Source organism: Rattus norvegicus, chromosome 11 (assembly GCF_036323735.1).
Source record: "Rattus norvegicus strain BN/NHsdMcwi chromosome 11, GRCr8, whole genome shotgun sequence".
Lineage (NCBI taxonomy): Eukaryota > Metazoa > Chordata > Mammalia > Rodentia > Muridae > Rattus > Rattus norvegicus.
In genome coordinates, this window is record NC_086029.1 from 6,798,027 (window position 1) to 6,813,791 (window position 15,765).

The 15,765-nt window shown below is 44.2% G+C and overlaps 1 protein-coding gene across 1 annotated transcript; it reads left to right on the forward strand.

Moving 5' to 3' along the window:
* Positions 1-6,513: 6,513 nt before the first annotated feature.
* LOC134481043 (Y-linked testis-specific protein 1-like) lies at positions 6,514-7,423 on the forward strand (the record flags this gene model as incomplete). Its single annotated transcript, XM_063270888.1, has 1 exon — positions 6,514-7,423. A coding segment is annotated over one exon (732 nt), but the record flags the coding sequence as incomplete, so codon positions are not given.
* Between the last annotated feature and the right edge of the window lie 8,342 nt (positions 7,424-15,765).

Below are 15,765 nucleotides of genomic sequence, written 5' to 3' on the forward strand. Positions count from 1 at the left end.
GGTACTTGAAGGAAAAGAACATCCTTGTGCTACTAGGGACTGTCAGTCAGAGACATTGGCTGGTGACACCATCTCATCCAAGCTGGTTTTCCGCCTGCTTCTGTTGCTGATGGGCTGATGCGTGTCCACAGCTTTACTCATGATCGCCCTGCTTCCTTTTGGCTGTACCCATTCTTGCTTCCTGCTGAGGCTGTGATGGAGTTAGTTACACAAAGAATTGGGGTCTCCTTCCAGCCCACTGATTCCCTCAACAATAAGTTCTTTCTCTGTAGAAATAGTTTCTCTGTTGCCTACATTATCATAAATAAATAGAACACTCTCTGTTTTATTTGGACACTGGGTTTCATTATGTAGGTAGGGCTAGCCTGAAGCTCACTGTATAAACCAGGTAGTCCTTAAACTCACAGAGATCAGCTTGCTTCTGAGTGCTGGGATTAAAGGGGCATACCTGGCTCCTTCTTTTTTTATTTTTTTTTAAATTTATCTCTATGGGGTGTGTGTGTGTGTGTGTGTGTGTTTGTGTGTGTCTGTGTGTGTGTTTATGTGAGTGGGTGTGTGTGTGTGTCTGTGTTTGTGTTTGTGTGTGTGTATGTGTATGTGTGTGTATGTGTTTGTGTGTGTTTGTGTGTGTATTTGTGTGTGTTTATGTGAGTGTGTGTGTGTGTGTTTGTGTTTGTGTGTGTGTATGTGTGTGTATGTGAGTGTGTGTGTGTGTGTGTGATTGTCTGTGTATATGTGTGTATGTGAGTGGGTGTATGTGTGTGTTTGTGTTTGTGTGTGTGTATGTGTGTGTATGTGAGTGTGTGTGTGTTATGTGTGTTTGTGTGTGTATGTGTGTGTATGTTAGTGTGTGTGTGTGTTTGTGTTTGTGTGTGTGTATGTGAGTGTGTGTGTTTTGATCAAAGAGTCCATCAGATCCTCAGAACCCCGATCCTCTGCAAGAGTATCCAGTGTTCCTAAGCAGTGAGCCGTCTCCCCAGCCCCTTCTGCTGCTCTAATCTCCACTTCATTGTTCATCTTGCCCAGATGTCTTTAATTCCTACTCTTAGTGTTCTTTTTAATTCAGTGAGTTTTTATTCGATTTTCTCTTGTTTCTTCTATTACCTCACCAAGATTTTGTGTATCCTTTTGTTTTGGAAGTTTCTCATTGACGACGCTTGAATCCTGGATTTAAAATCCTTGCTGACGATTCTGACAAGGGTTTTCTCTTGGTGCCACCACCAGGGAACTAGTTTTCCTCCTCTGCTTTTCATTTAGGGGGATTGTCATGGTATGACGTGATTTCCATTTTGACATCATTTGTCGAAGATGTCAGCAGTCCTGACACTGTGGGTGCAGAGGCTGTTTATCCTTCATAACCTTATGGTGGTGTTTTGGTTTTTCTGGATTTGCCTGATTGAATAAAAGAGATTATACCTCCAGTACATACCGACAGGCATATTTTAGAGGGGTCAGGAGGAGTGGTTCTCAACCTTCCTAACCTACCATTTTAATACAACTCCACCAACTGTACAATTATTTCATTGCTACTTCATAACTTTAATTTTGCTATAGTTATGAATTGTGATGTAAATATCTGACATACAGGATATATGATATGTGACTCCTGTGCAAGGGCCATTTGAGCTCACAAAGGGGTCTCAATCCAAGGGTTAAGGACCACTGATCTGGACTTAGTGGGATGCACTTACCGACGTAGATGGGTTGCCCAGTGTTGCCGGGGAGAAGTCTCCATCTCTGGAAAGCAAAGGATCTTCCAAGATCAGGCTTTTTCTGGGTCCCTCTGTAATAATGGACACACTCTTGATGGTTACTGATGAATCAACTGACTCCAGGCAGTTTTCTTTTATATCCTCGAAGATGAGGATTCTAAACAGTGTTCTGCTAGCCAAAAGCAGTGGCTGAAGCTATCCCTGGCGATCTTTCCCTTACCTAATGGCTCCTTGTCCCTACAAGGCCAACAGTAGATGTCTAAGTCCCTCCCAAGCTGCACCTTTCCAACCTACACTCTTCCTCTGTGCTGTTTCTTTCACGAAGAGCACACACGCTAGCCCTGAACCCACCTTGTCCTCAGTCAGCACTAACCACCTAGTCCTCTCTGCCAGCTTCGCTTTCCCATATGACCCGGCTGCTTACAATTCTGAGGCATGTTCTTGCTTGTATGGACAAACAGAATGTCACCGATTGGCTAGTCTATAATGACGCAGATTCTGTATGATTCTGATTCAGAAGCATGTAAATCGGAGATGAAGAGACCATCGGCCGAGGAAGGAGTTCTTGTGGGATGTTGTCACCACAGAAGGGATCCAATGGGCTCAGAAGACAAGAGAGGGATCCAAACTCCCTTTCATAATTGAACCTTTTTCTACAATAGCATCATTAATGGATCTTTATTTGTAGGTCGCATCACTCTTGACCTAATCAATTCTTCACAACTACATTCCAACTGGGGATTAATCTTCAGAAAATAACTTTTGGGCAATCACATTCAAACCAGAGATGAGGGTGAATATTTGGATATCTATAGTGGGGGTGGGCATTATTCTTCCCACGTAGTGTACCCGTAAGATCTCTAACTACCTCCTTCCCCACGGGAGCCTCACTGAATGACGTGAATTCCGGGTGATTGATGAGGTACAGACACCAAAGCTCATTGCCATATCCTGTCACCAGTATCAAGCTCGAAACAGCAAGAGCCACCTGTGGGAAGGAAAATATGAATAAACTTTATGGAATCTCTAAACTATAAACCCCCAATTTAATCAAAACATTGTTTTAGACTCAGTTCTCTTATATCGATGTTCTTTAAATGTAGAAGTCAGTGGCCTTGCTGGTGACTCCTTGTACAGGTTTATACTGTACATTAGCCATCTTCATCCTCACAACTCACCTCCATTTCCACCTGCACACACACACACACACAAACACACAGACACACACACACACATACACACTCACACACACACACACACACACACACACACACACACACACACACACACACACACACACCCTGCTGCTCCCCTTCCTCATCCTAAATGTCCCCATTACTTAATATCCCTTATTAAAATCTAAATTCCGCAATCGTCTGTTTGAGTCTGCTTGTTTCACTTAACATATTGTATTTTACCCTCCCATCCGTTTTCTGAGAACAAAACACTTTGCTCTTACACACAGATGAGAATCACATCAATGTATATAACATTTTTAAGCCATTCATCCAGTGATCAACAGCTAAGAGAATTCCAATGGCTTGTCGATTGCACACAGTTTGGCAAACAGAATGGATGTGCAGGGTCCTGGTTAGTTTTTATTATCAGTTTGACTCCACATGGGAAGAAAGAGCTTCAGCTGAGGAATTGCCTCCATCAGATTGTCCTTTGGCCAATCTGTAAGGAATTTTTTTTGATGGTTGATGTGGAAGGGTCTAGCCCACTATGGGGAGTGTCGTCCCCTATGAAGGTGGCCCTGGGTTGTATGAGAAGGAGAGAAATCTGAGTAGGTCATGGACAGCAATCCAGTACCCAGCATTTCTAAGTTGTCTCTGCTTCCTTTCCTGCCTCTAGAGTCCTGCCTGAGTTCCTACCCCAAATTCGCTCAGTAACATACTAGTAATAGAAGCCTAGAGTGAGACAAACTCTTTCCTCCTCAAGTTGACGGCTATGATGAGATTGTTCTTCTTGTTGCCTACTTCTTCTTCACTTTTTTGAAAGTTGTCTCTGTTTATTGTTCTTAGAAAGATGATATTACATGTTTTCTCATGGGCTCTCTGTCTCTCTCTGTGTTTCTCTCTGTCTCTGTCTCTTCTTCTCTCTGTATTTGTGTGTTTGTGTGTGTATATGTGTATGTTTGTGTGTGTTTCTGTGTGCATGTGTGTGTGTTTGTGTGTGTATGTATGTGTGTGTTTGGGTGTTTGGGTATGTATGAGTTTTTCTGTGTGTATGTACCTGTGTGAGTGTGTGTGTGTGCCTGTGTGTGTGTGTGTTTGTGTGTGCGTGTTTGTGTGTGTCTGCTTTCCAGGCTTAAAAAAATCCCCAAGGCTGTAAATCTCAGCAGGTGCCTAGAGAAGGAAGATGAAGGGGAGAAATGGGGGAAAAATATTGAGGTCAGCCACATAGTGGACCAACAGTCACATAATGGCAGAGGAGGCATAAGAGCAGAGAGAGAGTAAAACTCAAAGAGTGAAGGAAAATGTAGTTAAAACTAATATAGAAGGGAGAAAAAGAAGATGGTGCACTTAGAAAAGTGGTCAGATTTTAAAAAGCTGCCATAAGTTGTTAAGCTCTAAGTACATATAAAAAATTATAATGTTAAAGTGGAAGGGAATTACTGGGAAGAGGGAAGGGAGGGTCAGAGTGTGGTGGGGACAGGGGAGGGTTCTGAAAAGCATCCTTTTGAAGATCTGAAGAACTATGTGACACAAACTATTAAAGTGCCCTCTAATTTACAGGGAAATTCCATCCTTACCTTCATCCAGTATTCTGTCTACCCATATTTCAAAAATAAAATTACCACATCTATTTCATCCTGTTTTTCTGCATTTGATCTAATGAATTCCGTGTATCCAGAAGTGCTGGTAAATTTTAAAGACATTTAATATATGACTGGTCGATATCGGGTTTGTCATCAGTTTATCCCGACTTTGGAAGCAGGTCCAGGAGCTAATTTTTCCTCACTCTTTGCAAAGAATCCATAATTCATGATTGCCATTGACTTCAATACAAGGTATTTAATCCTGTCAAATTCCAGCTTTCTGTGAATAAAAATGTCCGTCCTCTAATTGTGGGTTTTGATAAAGCTAATTTTGGTGTGCTATCCAGTGGGCTGCCTCGGAGAGAGAGCCGAGCAATATTTCTGATCCGGAGAATGGCTTAAAGATAACCAAAGGAACGATAGGAGCTGGGAAAATAACCACCAAGGATGTTGGTGAATCAGAAACCAAAGACTTTTTCAGAAAAAAAAATGCATGAAATGAGCTAAATGGGCAGACTGTTACTCCAGTCATCAGAATATTTGGGTGGGGACTTTACTTTGGGCCTCCAGGAGGCTACATGAGAAGCTAAAGCCTAGATGCTGGAAGTTTCTAAGCGTAACTAGTGAAGAAACTGGCCTAAGAGGGCTTCTATGACGTAAGCAGAGCCTGGATGATGTCACAGAGCACTGGGCGGAGGTTGCGCTTCTCTTCCACTTGGGGGCGCTTGACTCCTTGAAGGTGAGTTCACTATCTTCGCAGCGGGGTATGAAATCCAGTTCAGCTCCTGAACCCCACAATTGTTCAACAGCCTTTTGGTGCCTGACCGGTTTCCGAAGACAGAATCTGGCCGACTAGGACATTTTCTTTCGGTAAATACGTTTATGAAGATTACGGGGACCCTTGTAGCCCAGAAAGCTACAAGTTTTCCCTCGTACAGCGAGTAACCGTAAGTTCTGATGTCTTCCACGTTTGAGAGCTCGGCGGATGGTCTAGGCTAGTCAGTCTAAGAGTTTATTAACCTTTGCTAACAATATCTAATTCATAATCTTACTAAAATGCCAAAGCTCCTCTCTGTGCCTGTGCATTTCAGGAGATAATATTTCTCTTTTGTTGTTGCTTTTTTTTTTCGGAGCTGAGGACCGAACCCAGGGCCTTGTGCTTGCTAGACAACTGCTCTACCACTGAGTTAAATCCCAACCCCAGGAGATATTATTTCTAAATATCTGTTGTTGCCTACACAAAAGACTCTTGTTGCGGTCGAAGATGCAACAGCTTCGCGGAATAAACCTGGGGCTGGGTCAGGATGCACAGTCTAGAAAGCCAATGGACTGGTGTGCTGTGTCTCTGGGCAGACACTTGTGGATGTTGCCACATAGTTCATAGTTAGAGGGTAGAAGAGGGGTGTGGCCACCCTTCTGGCTCCTTTGTTATCCTTTCTCTGTTCTGCTTGCTTAAAGTGGGGACAGGGATACTTAATCCCACACTGACCTAGACATTCAAGGAGAGGTTCCTCAGCAGAGGCAAAGTGCCTCGGGCTGAAGAAATGTGTCTGAATATGTTATTCCGAGCTGTAGTGAACCATTTGTTCATTTCCCTTTGAACTTTAGATTTTGATTTTTGAGGCAGGGTTTTTTTGTGGGTAGCTTTGGCTATCCTGGAACTAACTCTGTAGACCAGGCTGACCTTGATCTCACAGAGGTCTGCCTCCCTCTGCCTCTTGAGTGCTGGAATTAAAGGTGTGCTCCACCATTGCCCAGCCCTCCTATGAACTTCTGATTATGACAGAATTAGATTCAGAAGCTCAACCCTGTCTACCATTGCCTTCCTCACCTGCTCCAAAGTTCTCTTAGACAAGAGCCTTGGTCCAGCTCCCACCTTCACCCCACCCCCATTGTTCTTGCAGGCACTCACATGACAGAGGCAACAGCATTGTGTTTGGTTTAAGCAGGCGAGCTCGTCAAACCCAGGCCACGGGCAAGTATGAAGCCTGAACACAGAACAATAGCCACAAGACAGTGGACCAGGATGCCGTGTCTTAACACACGAGGTCTACAGCCAAGAAGAAGAGGAGGTCTCTTAGGAGGATAAGCACACCATCCTTCCAGAAGCGGAGGAGGAGGCCTTCTCCCCAGGCCCTGGGGAATATTGTGGGCTGCAGAATTTCTCACGAATGGAAGGAAGGTGATGAGCCCATCACCCAATGGAAGGCCATCATTCTAGATCAACTGCCAATAAATCCCTCTCTCTATCTGGTCAAGTATGATGGAATTGAGTGTGTCTACAGACTGGAACTTCACAGCGATGAGAGGATTTTAAAGCTTAAGGTCTTGACTCCCAAAGTAGTGTTTCCTCAAGTGAAAGACGCCCATCTCGCAAGGGTCATGGTTGGCCAAGCTGTGGAGCATAAATTTGAGGGCAAACATGGCTCTAAGGACAACTGGAGGGGGGTGGTCCTAGCCCAGGTGCCGATCATGAAGGGCAGGTTTTACATCACCTACGAGAAAGATTCAGTCCTATACATCTACCAGCTCCTGGATGATTACACAGAAGGTAACCTCCGTATCATTCCAGAGACTCCTCCAGCAGAGGTGAAGTCAGACATTGACAGCGACATCTTAACAGGTCATTGTGTGCAGTTCACCAGAAGCGACGGGTCCAAACAGATCGGCAAAGTCATTTACAAAGTTCTAGCCAAGCCTTCCATGTACTTCATAAAGTTTGATGTTGACGTCCACATCTACATTTATAATCTGGTAGAAAAGATCTGTTAAGGTGAAATTAACAAAGTGTGGGGGACGTAGATGGGTAATTTATAGGATTGGGGGGAAAATGTTTGTTTTTCTGGTCAGATACACAAGGGCCTTTGACAACCCCAGTATCTTTTCCAGTGGAATTTGTTTTTGCTCTAAAAATTAAAATGTGCGACGTGACGTGTTGTGTGTGAACACTTTGGTGGAGGAGACGGACTGTGGTGGATGGACTATCGAGAGGAAGCCGGAAAAGTGAAGGCTGTAAACAGTAAGCCTAATGTCACATAGACTAAAACAAACAGGACTGAGCTGGTCTGGTCTTTAGGGAGAGAAAAGAACTGGAGATGAGGCTTAGAGGAGCAGGGGTGGCACGGGGGGAAAAAAAGATGGATGTTTAGGAACAGTGGAGAGAGACCAGACATAGATAGAGTCTCTGAGGTGAAGTTTGAGGGAGAAACAGACTGTTGGGGAAAGAGGGGCAGGGAACAGGGAGGTGATCTTGGAACTCAAGGGGAAACCCAATAAACTGATCCAAGCAGACTCAGAATCAGAGAAGGTCGGGGATTGTTTGAGTAACGAAACCTAATGAAACCTGTTTCTCATCTGTAGATGTATTATTTTTAATTATGTGGGTGGGGGGAGGGCATGAACACAGGAGACCACAGAGACAAGAATAGTCAGGTCCCCTGGAGCTGGAATTAAAGGTAGTTGGGAGCCATTGGACAAGAGCTCAAAGAACAAATCCATGTCCTCTTTCAAAGCAGACGAGCCCTTGATCCATTGCTTATCTCTCCAGGCCCCTAAAGTCATCTTTTTAAATACATCCAACCTTCACATGCAGAGAAGAGACCAGGATGAAGGTAAGAAAGAATAAGTTGATGGTGATGTGGAAGAAAGACTAAAGAACACATGAGGGAGTAGAGGACACTGAGGGACGCAGGAATTCAAGATTGAGTTCTCAAAATGTGAAGCAGGAGACCAGGAAGAACAGAAAGCATCTAGAATGAGTTGAACTTGGGCCGCATCCATATTGGTCTCTTTGGTTCCTTAAAGAACAGCCAACCATCACTACAGAAGGTGGATGTGAGGTGGAGGCTTCCCTGGAGGACATTTTGACAAGGATAACTCAAGAGTAGTGAATGCCAAACTGAGTTTATATCTATCGATTCCTGAAAGAATCAAAAAATCCATTATTTTGTATGATCAGTAAAAAGTAATTTAAAAGAGAAGATGAGGATGCTGTGAGCTTCTGTCAGGTGTTACGTGGATCCTGTGTTTAGCTTCCCTGAGCGCTGTTTGCCTCCATTGCATCCTGTAATATTTTTTGAGGTCTCTGCTCAATGCCCCTAGATGATCACAAGAGCTCCTGCACTGGCTTGTCTTGCCTGGCTCTCCTTCGACTGGATGGCTTCATACACACCTTTGGGCCCTGTTACCCAACTAACCGCAGGAAGTTCCCGTATTTTACTCACATGTAAGCTTATTCTCAGAAAACTCCTGATGGTGCCTCCAGTGCAGAGGTGCTGAGCTCTTCCCTATGCCATTTGCCGTGACTTTAAAATGCTTTGTGGCTCCTGACCATGTAACTCTCTCCTCATGAGAAGCCCCTGTGCACTCCATGGAGTATCCCTGAGCCACATCTACACTCCAAGAGTTTCTCTGGTGGCAACCTTATCTTGGACTCATTCATTGCTGTTTCTTCTCTCAAGAATAAGTTTCTCACTGCAGGACTTGAAAATACTTTCTATTGTTGATTAATTCTGCTATTTGGGAGTTTTTATACTGGCTGGTTGTCTGACGGTTTCATTGCTGCGAAAAGACACCATGACCAAGGCAACTTATAAGGGACAACATTTTTTGTTTTTTTGTTTTTTTTTTTTCGGAGCTGGGGACCGAACTCAGGGCCTTGCACTTCCTAGGCAAGCGCTCTACCACTGAGCTAAATCCCCAAACCCAAGGGACAACATTTAATTAGGGCAGGCTTTCAGGTTCAGAAGTTCAGTCTATTTTCATCAAGGCAGGAATCAGGGAAGCGTCTAGGCAGACATGGTGTTGGAGAAGAAGCATATCACCCCCACAGTGATATGCTTCCTCCAACAACGCCACACCTACTCCCACAAGGCCACACCTCCTACTTGTGCCACACTTCCCATGGGACAATCACATTCTAACCACCACCCTGATTTTATGCCAACTGGACACAAGCTAGAGTCATCAGAGAAGAGGGCGCCTCAGTTGAGAACATGCGTCCATAAGATCCAGCTGTAGGGCATTTTCTTAGTGATTGGTGGGGGAGGGCCCAGCCCACTGTGAGCGGCACCATTCCTAGGCTGGTGGTCCTGGGTTCTATACGACAGCAAGCTAAGCAAGACATGAGGAGCAAGACAGTAAGCAGTGCCACTCCATAGCCTATGCCTCAGTTCCTGCCTCCAGGATCCTGTCCTGTTTGAGTTCCTGTCCAAACGTCCTTTGGTGATGAGCTGCAATGTAGAAGTGTAAGCTGAATAAACCTTTTCCTCCCTAACTTGCTCTTTGGTCACCGTGTTTCCTTACAACAATAGGAACCCTAAGTAAGACAATTTCTTATAGAAACAGTGTGTCTATAAGAGCCACAGACGCTTACCTCATAACCACAATTAGAGACGTATAGACACTTTGTTTTAATTTAAAGGAAAGACTTGCTCATGTACTGACCTGTGACGTTCTAGTTTGCTTCCTTCTCTGCGTAATGAATGCCATGATCAAAACTAACTTGGGGAGGAAAGGGTTATTTGCATTACAGGTTACAGACCATCACTGAGGGAAACCAGAGCAGGAGCTTGACGTGGTAACAAGGAGCACTGCTTGTTGGCCTGCTCCCTGTCTCAGTCATTGTTCTGTTGCTGTGAAGAGACACCATGGTCAAGGCAACTACTATAATGAAAGCATGTAATTGGAGGATAACTTACAGTTTCAAACGTCTGGTCCATCATCATGGCAGGGAGCATAACACGGGATCAATAGAGAGCTACTGCTCTGTAAGGAGAGAGAGAGAGAGAGAGAGAGAGAGAGAGAGAGAGAGACAGAGAGACAGAGAGACAGAGAGACAGAGAGACAGAGAGACAGAGAGACAGAGAGAGAGACAGAGACAGAGACAGACAGAGACAGACAGAGACAGAGAGAGACAGACAGAGTCAGACAGAGACAGACAGAGACAGACAGAGACAGACAGAGACAGAGAGAGAGTGGAGACAGAGAGAGAGACAGAGAGAGAGACAGAGAGAGAGACAGAGAGAGACAGAGAGACAGAGAGAGACAGAGACACAGTGAGAGACAGAGAGATAGACAGAGAGAGAGACAGAGAGAGACAGAGAGACAGAGAGACAGAGACAGAGAGACAGAGAGACAGACTGACAGAGAAAGAGACAGAGAGAGACAGAGGGAGAGACAGAGAGAGAGAGACAGAAACAGAGACACTGAGAAAGACAGAGAGAGACAGAGAGAGACAGAGAGGGAGGGAGGGAGAGAGAGGGAGAGAGAGAGAATGAGGGAGGGAGGGAGGGAGGGAGAGAGAGAGAGCTAGAGAGAGAGAGAGAGAGAGAGAGAGAAAATGAGGGAGGGAGGGAGAGAGAAACCCTGGGGAAGCATGGGGCTCATGAAAAATCAAACTCCACCCTTGTCAACACCCCCACTTCCTCCAATGAGGCACACCTCTTAATCCTTCTAATACTTGAAAATACTGTCACTCGCTGTTAACTAAATATTCAAATATATGACTGTGGGAGCCTTTCTTATTCAAACCGGCACTCTCCCCATGGCTTGCTCCATTACTATTTCTTACAGCCTAAAAGGCTATTCTTTTTACACATGACTACTGATGAACTTGCCCACAATGGTGGGCCCTCCCACAACAGTCATTAATCAAGAAAATATTCCATAGACTTACCCAAAGACTAATCTAATGGGGGGGAGTTCTTGAATTGTTATCTCTTCTCAGTTGTCTCCAGATTTTCAAGTTGGGGGAAAAAAAGAAAAGAATGACCCAGCACCATAATGATTCTCTTACTCCATGTTACATACGCATCACCAGCAACTCTCTTCTCTCAGTGTATAGACCCACTTTCCTCTATGGCAGAACTGAAGAGTAACTACTGTCACCAACATGAATACACGAGTATATGTGACAAGAAATGAATACATTGTACAGCTCCCAACACCAAGCAACAGCATTTTAGTGTGTGCTGCACTTACTGGGAGACTGTCAGTCACTGGCCATTTAATGGGTCGCAGTAGACCACAGAACCAAAAAGTCACAACCTAAATATCATCTCCTCTAGAAGGAGACATAGCCCTTTCTCAAAACCCATGAATCTATCTGTAGGCTTAATTTTTTTCAAAACCTACTTTATTTAGGGTTCTTAAACCTTCTAGCCCACCAACCAGAGGTAGCAGTGAGAGAAAGTTGATAGGAAAAGGGAGAGAGTTGTGGACCTATTTAGAAGTAATTCTTTGGGGTAACTCCAACACCTTCATGGTGCAGTATGGTCCAATAACAAACGCAAAACACGAATCAGTAGCAGTGCCTTGACCTGTCAGAGACCACAAGGCTCTAACAAACCAACAAGAAGCAGCAGAAGCAGCCAGAAGCAGCCCGAATAGCACAGGTTCTTTTGTGCATTTCTCATTACGGAACGAAGACCAGCAAAGACCATTGAAGGCTTGCAAGGTGTAGCAATGTAAAAATGTCCTCTCCCTCTAAGTGGGATTACATTTATGTTCTCCATAAACATCCTGTCCCCCTTCAAGCGTGTGCTCCAGCTAAATATCACATGCTTTTTCATGTGTCGGCTTCAGCAAAACATCTTCTCCTAACATAGCTTCCAGAAAAACATCCTGTGACACAAGTGAGTTTCCAAAGAAACCAAAATTTTTCCACTTCATCTACCCTTATCTCCCACTCGGCCATGACATCACAAAACGTATAATGGCAGCCTTGCAAGGGTCCTAGTCCTCAGCCTCATCAGCCACTGGAGCTTCTGCAATTGACCTCCATGAGACACAGACCCTTTCGTGAGCACAACCTTCAGTTATCCCCGTAAACATTGTGCTCTCTCCATCTTTGCTCTCAGCCAATAGCTGTCCAACTTCCAGCCAACTCAGCTGTGACCAGAAAATCCCTCATCAAGAAAGCCAATGAATTTGACTTGATTTTTTTTCCTGACAGAACGGAGTGTTCTCCCTGCATGGTTACCCTGGTGTCTGAGTCATCTGTAATAAATCCCACAACTATTGAGATCAAAGTCACAGGAACTATGACAAATAGCAAATCACACGGCAAGCATCATAGTTGTCCAAGCCGTTTCTGCAGCCTTATTGAAGTATAATTTACATACTTAAAAATCCATTTATTTTAAGTGTGTAATTTAATGATTTTAAAGCAAAATTTATAGCTTCCTTTTTTTTAATACTCATTTCCCACTAATTCATAGGACATCAAAGTCTATTAAAAACACAGAAGTGAAGTCAGGAGAAGGACCAGAGCGGGAAGCAGGAGGTTCTTGATTTGCTAAGACGACAGATACATTGGCAGAATCTTCTGTATAAAACCACTTGGGAAACATTGGGTCTTCTCTTAGCATGCAGCCTCCAGACAAAGAGTTTAAAGGATTAAGTCATGGGTCCTCCTACATCAAATCCGGTCCTGACCTAGTGTGGTCAGCATCACTTTTGGCCACTTTCATGTTAATCCATTCATCACTCTTACAAGTTGCCAAGCAACTCACATAGTAAACAAACTTATTTTGGTTCATGGTTTCATAGGTGTCGGTCCATGGTCACATGACCATGAAAGGGGCACGATAGAGCTCAACTGCTAACCTCACAGTCATCCAAGAAGCATCAACACAGGAAGAGACCAAGGACAAAAAAATGCCCTCCAAGACATGTCCCAAATGACCAAGTCCCTTAATTTCCTATCTCCTCGTTTCCTACCACCTTCATACACATCATCAATAGATGAACTCATTGATTACAACCCACAGGGTCCAATCGCTTTTCATATTCCCACCTTTGAACATTGTACTGAGACAATGTGTATCTTAAACCCATAGGGTATGTCCAGAAGGTTGAGTCAGAGGTCTAACCTTCACCTCACACTAGAAACAGCTGAGAAGTTTTCTCAACATCACCTATTTCTTTCTGGGACTGAACCACACCATGTCTGCATTGCAGCATTTTGTCTGGGGTGAGATACCGTCAGCAGTTTATTGTAAAGACACCCCCACCATGTGTGTGCTTGAATGTAAAATGGGACATCTATAAAATAGAAACACACGCATATACACAGACTCACAGAGAGAGGTAAAAAGGGAAGGAGTTGAGTCTTAGGAACCCTCAAGGAAGAGGGAGTGGAAATATAAGATACAGATGTCAGCGAGAACCAGAACAAAGCAGTGTCTTCTATACAGGACAGGACCACTATCCCTCAGCCCTAGCTGACAGGAAAGGGAGAGTCAGTTTCCTACAAAGATATAGCTGGTGATAAGCTGGCCAGGCTCCAGGGGCTTGCCCAAGGCCCATGAATTTATGGGCAGCATAAATGACTTGAGTGGGTTATTACAGAGGGGAGAGAGAGAGCTTGAAGTTGGGAGAAGGGATTAGGTGGGGATGGATCTGGGAGGAGTTAGGAAGAGAAGTGAGAAGTAAATTCTATCAATATATAATGTACAAAGTTCTCAAGGAACTAATAAAAGTGGTTTTAAAATACCATATCCGTACTGAACACATACAAACCATTTTTCTTGTCATCTCCTAAATAACAACCCCACATGATTTCATTTCATTAAGTACCAAAGTAATTCAGAGATTATTTAAAATGTAGGAGGGTCTGGGGAGACGGCAGAGGGGTAAAGCCAAGTTTGTGGTCACACATGCAAACACCAGTGCTTGGTATGGGAACAGAGGATGACCGGGGCATCCTGACAGTGAGCCTCACCTCAGGTTCAGCAGGGGACACTGTCACAAGGGAATAAAGCAGGTAGTGAAGGATCAGAACACGCTCTACCTTCCCCCAGCCTCTGAACGTACATGTCTCTATGCACACACACACACACACACACACACACACACACACACACACACATATATATAAATATGACTAGAGTATACAAGAGGCTTGCATAGGTTATATCCAAATGTAGTGTCGTTTTATCCAAGGAACCTGAGGACTTTTAGATCATTGGGAGTCCTGGGGCCAACTCTCAGAGGACAGGATATATCTCCTTATTGTGCAAACGAAAACTTTGTTGAGTGTGTGTCAGTGACTCCACACAATTCTCCTCCTCTAGGTTCCTGTGTGTCACAGAGAATTATCTGGAAATACTGAAAAAAATATAAACTAAAGGCTTTGTTGGTGTTTCTAGGCTTGCGTTAAAATCATATTTATCACGTTTTATTAAATGGAAGGGAAATGTTCAGCTCCCAGCAACAATAGACTCAATCATGTTGGCTTCTGTTTTATCCCATTATGAATAGCAATTAATTGCACATCAATAGCTCCCCATGCTTTGAACTAAATCAGGATGAAGTCATATGTTTCCGTAACCCCTATGTGAATAATCAAGTAGAAAGGGGGGAGGTATGATGCCTTTGGCTTATGGGAGAGTGATGGCTTGATTGTAAGCTTGTTATGCAAATAACCCTAATCTCTGAGAAATGAAATGTAACGATAAAATATACTGCCAAATGGGATGAACACTCATTACTCTTCTAAAAGAAAATAAAATCATACTTTAGGATTTTGAATAAGTGTGACCCTCAGAAGTTCAAATACTTGAATGTGATTGGTTTCCAGTTTGTGGATTGTTTAGAAAGGATTGGGAGTTGTGTTTTTGTTAAAAGAGATGTGTCAATGGGAGGTGGGGGCCTTGAGATTTCAAAAGCCCACCAGGCTTCTCTCCCTCTCCCTCTCCCTCTCCCTCTCCCTCTCCCTCTCCCTCTCCCTCTCCCTCTCCCTCTCCCTCTCCCTCTCCCTCTCCCTCTCCCTCCCTCTCCCTCTCCCTCTCCCTCTCCCTCTCCCTCTCCCTATCTCTCTCCCTCTCCCTCTCCCTCTAACTCTCTCTCTCTCTCTCATTCTCTCCCTCTCTCTCTCTCTCATCTGGGGAGCAGGATATAAGCTCTCAGGATCTACTCCAGCCAGGCCTGCCTGCCTGCCAGCCTGCTGTCATGGTGTCTACCACGATGTTCCACGGACTCACCCTCTGAAACTGTAAGACGGCAATTAAATGTTTCCTGTCATAAATTGATTTGGTCATGGTGTCTCTTCACAGCAATAGAACAGTAACTAAGGCACACATCTTCTTGTCTATTTTTCTAATACATCTGTATTTATTTCATTAACGTTACCTGTTGTCGGGCTGGAGAGATGGCTAAGTGGTTAAGAACACCCGACTGCTCTTCCAGAGGTCATGAGTTCAAATCCCAGCAACCACATGGTGGCTCACAACCATCTGTAAAGAGATCCGATGCCCTCTTATGGTGTATCTGAAGACAGCTACAGTGTAC